Source organism: Crocuta crocuta, unplaced genomic scaffold (assembly GCF_008692635.1).
Source record: "Crocuta crocuta isolate KB4526 unplaced genomic scaffold, BGI_CrCroc_1.0 scaffold334, whole genome shotgun sequence".
Taxonomy (NCBI): domain Eukaryota; kingdom Metazoa; phylum Chordata; class Mammalia; order Carnivora; family Hyaenidae; genus Crocuta; species Crocuta crocuta.
This window is the reverse complement of record NW_027533260.1, coordinates 910553-914468: the sequence shown is the minus strand read 5'-3', so window position 1 is coordinate 914468 and position 3916 is coordinate 910553. Positions and strand designations below refer to the sequence as shown.

Sequence of the window (3916 nt, the reverse complement as noted above, 5' to 3'; positions counted from 1 at the left end):
ACACTGAACTCTTTCTTTTTTTTAATGTTTATTTTTGAGAGAGAGAGAGAGCAGGGGAGAGGCAGAGAGAGGGAGAAAGAGAATCCCAAGCAGGCTCTGCACTGTCACTGCAGGGGCTCGAACTGACAAACCGTGAGATCATGGACCTGAGCCAAAATCAAGAGTCGGACGCTCATCCGACTAAGCCACCCAGACGCCCCCCTAACCTAGTTCTTGATACATAGTAGATACTTAAAAAATGCTATTCTGACAACCTCAGCCCCAAGTGCTATACATAACATCTATTTCGTGCCAGGGAATGTCACCTTGCTACTTAACCTCTAGTACATCTCCTAATTGTACTAGAAGAAAACGCTGAAATCCCAATTCTGCCCCTTCCACGCTGAGTGATCTTTGGCTGGTCCCTTTCCGTCTCTGAGCCACACAGTCTTCCACTTGCAAAACAGGTGGAGAGCTTCTGCCCCGAGGGGGGCTCTGACCCCTGTCCTGAGAGGGCCTGTGACCCGCCCCCCCCCCAAGGCCCTGACTCTGACCCCAGGCCTTACCGATGCTCTCTGTCTGCAGGTAACACTTGTTGCCCAGGCAATACCGCCACAGGCCCTGGTGGGCGAAGGACCCTGACAGCCGGTACTGCATCCAGTGATCTGTTGCCGTGGCCACCACCAGGAGGATGGTCCCCACCCAGGCACAGAAGAGGCCGCCACCCATGAAGCTGTACATGGTGATCTATGGAGAAGGCGAGAGATGGGGTCAGGCTCTGGACTCCCGGGTCCTGGCAGAGGAAGGGACTGGGGGCCTGGACTCCCCGATCCCAGGTGATGAGGGGGCTAGGGGCTGGGACAGCAGGGCCCTGGGAGAGGAAGGAGCTGTGGGCCTGGGCCCTGGGTCCGGGGAGGGGGGCTGGAGGTCTGGACAACCAGATCCCAGGTGAGGAGGGGGTCTGGGGGCTGGGACCCCACTAGGTCCCTGGGAGAGGAAGGAGCTGGAGGGTGGACCCCTAGATCTTGGGGGAGGAGGGGTCTACAGGTCCGATGCCTGGTCCCTACCTGAGCGGCAGAGCCTGTGACAAGCCCTCTGTCTGCCTCGGCCCTTCTGTGCCGACTGAGCCGAGCCAGGTTGCTGGCTTCTCTGCTCCCAGGTCCCCCAAATCCCTTAAGCCTCCCCACACAATGGCCCCGTGGCCCAGAAGCTTCCAGCAGCTAGAAGTGCAGTGGTGGCAGAGGCCGGTGGCAGAGGCCCCAAATAGAATTCGCTGAAACAGGGATCTAGGCCTCCCTCCCCGAAGCCCCTGACCCCCCTGGCCTCTCTCTGTGACCCTCCCCACGACCTCCCCCCTTTCACAGGCCTTGCTCACAGCACCCACTGGGTTAGCCCGAGCTGCGTAAGCACACACACAGAGACACAAGACATGGGGGTAGTCGTCCGTTTATTGTTCAACCAGGGGTCCCCACCCCCAGGGCAGGATAAGGGTGGGGGGCTGCAGGTCTGTTGGGCCAGTGGGGTTCTCTGCAGGTGGGTCACGGGTCACAGGGCGTGTCCTGCCTGGGGCCGCGCAGCAGGATGGGATGGGGCTGGCTCGGGTCGAAGGTGGGCTGGGCTTGGGCTCAGGTGTGGGAGACAGTTAAGGCTGAGGGTTGGGCTGGGCCTGAGGCAGGTAGAGAAGCCGGGAGCGAGGGTGCAGACGGGGACAGAAACGGGGATGCGTGGGACTGGGGCGGTGGCGCTGAGAGTGGCGACAGGGCTGAGGGGCTGGGATTGGGAATGGGGAGTTGGGGACAGTTGGGGGCACGGGGCTGAGGCTCAGGATTTTTTCGGGTGTGGGATCCTAGCTGGGTCCATGTTTTATGGGGTGACTCGCAGGAGGCTGTGGTTTGGGGGAAAAAAGATGGGAGCAGGATGTTTCTTGGGGTCTCTCTGCCTTAGCTGAGGTCACCCTGGGCTCCAGGAAACCCCTCCTGGTGACCCTGGGGGCCTCGCAGGAGCTTGGGGAGCTGGACCCTCCGGGGCCTAATATTCCAAGTCCCAGTTTTCTGCGGCAGCAGCTGGCACGTCGCGGGCCGGCTCCCGACCTCCGGCTTCCTTCTTCTCATCCTGGGCAGGCAGTGCGGGGGGTGACGCCGCCAACGCCACCGGCGGAGCCTTGGGGCCAGCCCCGGCCCTTCCCGGCTGCTCCGCCCTTCTGGGGCCCCAAGGCGCCTGGCCCCGGCCCCGGCCTGGCCTGCGTCGGAAGTCCCAGCCCCCCCGGCCCCTGGATGGCCTTGTGGTGGCGCCTGGAGGGGTGCGGCATGGCTGTGCGCTGCAGGGGCAGGGAGGCAAGGACTGCTGAAGCGTGTAGGCCCCCAGCAGGGCGCCGTGCAGGAGGTAGGAGAGGGCGTCCAGACGGATGGGGACCGTGACAGCGGCCACGCTCTCGGGGAGCCCCAGGTGGGCTGGATCTGGGGTCCCCAGGGGAAAGGGTGGCAAGGCTGGGAACGGTGCAGAGGGCCCAGGTGACGGCAGGGACGGGCTGTTCCTGGAAGGACAAGGGGACAGGTCAGCAGATCTCGGCATCGCCGTATGTCCTACGTCCTGGGGTCCAGCACTTCTCCCGGAATCCACCGAGCTGGGCAGCCACCTCTGACCTCCTTGTCCCCTTCTCTCCATTTCTCTCCCCTTCCCTTCTTTTCTTCCCCCACCCCCATGCTTCCTTTTATTTATTTATTTATTTTTAAGCTTATTTATTTTTGAGAGAGGGGGAGAATCTCAAGCAGGCTCTGCGCTGTCAGCACAGAGCCCATTGTGGGGCTTGAACTAGCTCAACTCTGAGATCATGACCTGAGCCGAAATGGAATCTGACGCTTAACCAACTGAGCCACCCAGGCGCCCTCTGTCTCTGCCTTATTCATTCGTTCTTTCTTTTTTAAACATTTATTTATTTTTGAGAGACAGAGAGAGACAGTGTGATCAGGCAAGGGGCAGAGGGAGGCACAGAATCCAAAGCAGGCTCCAGGCTCTGAGCTGTTAGCACCGAGCCCGATGTGGGGTTTGAACTCACAAACCACAAGATCATGACCAGAGCCCAAGTCAGACGCTTAACCAACTGAGCCACCCAGGCGCCCCTCTGTCTCACTCTTTCTTCCCATCTCTCTTGACAGAGAGACAGTTGCCAGAACTTTAACATCAGACAGAGCCCAGCTCCAGGCTGCCCTCACTCACTGTGTAATTCTGGTCTAATCATTTTCTTGAGCTGAGCCTTAATTTCGTCACACCAAACGATGGCCTCGTGTAGTAGCAAAGGTGCATATTAAACACCTGCATCTGATGATTATTATTACTATTTCTCCAGCCATGTTCCTGACATTGTCGATTCCTCTCATTCCTTCTTGAAATTTCTCCCTGTTCCACAAATACCTGTTTCTAGCTGTGTCCCTATTTCTAAGTATCTCGCCCAAATCTGACAACAAGATCTCTAAGATTCTGTTTCTAACTGAGGAGGCTGCATGTTTTTTTCCCCTGACAGTCTCTCTGGGTCTGTCCATTCTGTCTCTGATTTTCTCTGTCCCCTTCCCTCTCTGGTCTCTGTCCTCCCCGCGGGGAGGGTCTCGTGTCGCTCACCCTTCGGGCCCAGTCTCTTCCTCCTGCTGTTCCATCTTTGCAGAGATCTCCCGAATCTCTTCCAGCACCTTCACCTGGATTTCTTCAAGGCTCTGGACGGCGGGGAAAGGTCTGGAAGAAAGTGGGCGGGACTTTGTTCGAAGTGGGGCGTGGCCTGCGGGGCGTGGGGAGCCGCGGGAAAGAGTGCTGGGGTCGCGGGACCTAATTTCTCAATCTCACATATCACAGCTTTCTACCTCGTCCGGTCCCAAGAGTCCGGGCCCAGCCCCTCCTCCCTCAGACCCAGGGGTCCGGGCCCCCAGCCCCTCCCCCCCCCACCCCG

General features: G+C 59.2%; 2 protein-coding genes across 3 annotated transcripts in view; both read right to left on the bottom strand.

The window, feature by feature from the left end:
* Window positions 1-720, bottom strand: part of LIM2 (lens intrinsic membrane protein 2) — a 6968-nt gene extending 6248 nt beyond the window's left edge. Inside the window, exons 1-2 of one of the 2 annotated variants that reach the window (XM_077747168.1) lie at window positions 522-720; window positions 405-472 (exon numbers count right to left, since the gene is read on the bottom strand). In XM_077747168.1, coding sequence (XP_077603294.1) covers window positions 405-472; window positions 522-720 — 267 coding nt within the window. The remainder of the gene's footprint in view (window positions 1-404; window positions 473-521) is intronic. The other variant, XM_077747169.1, reaches the window with a different exon arrangement.
* A 700-nt stretch (window positions 721-1420) lies between these two features.
* On the bottom strand, window positions 1421-3766 carry CUNH19orf84 (chromosome unknown C19orf84 homolog). Its single transcript, XM_077747387.1, has 2 exons — window positions 3595-3766; window positions 1421-2512 (listed from the first exon to the last, which is right to left on the bottom strand). The coding sequence occupies exons 1-2, from the start codon at window positions 3627-3629 to the stop codon at window positions 2008-2010; spliced, it is 540 nt and encodes a 179-aa protein (XP_077603513.1). The 5' UTR covers window positions 3630-3766; the 3' UTR covers window positions 1421-2007.
* Window positions 3767-3916: the final 150 nt, after the last annotated feature.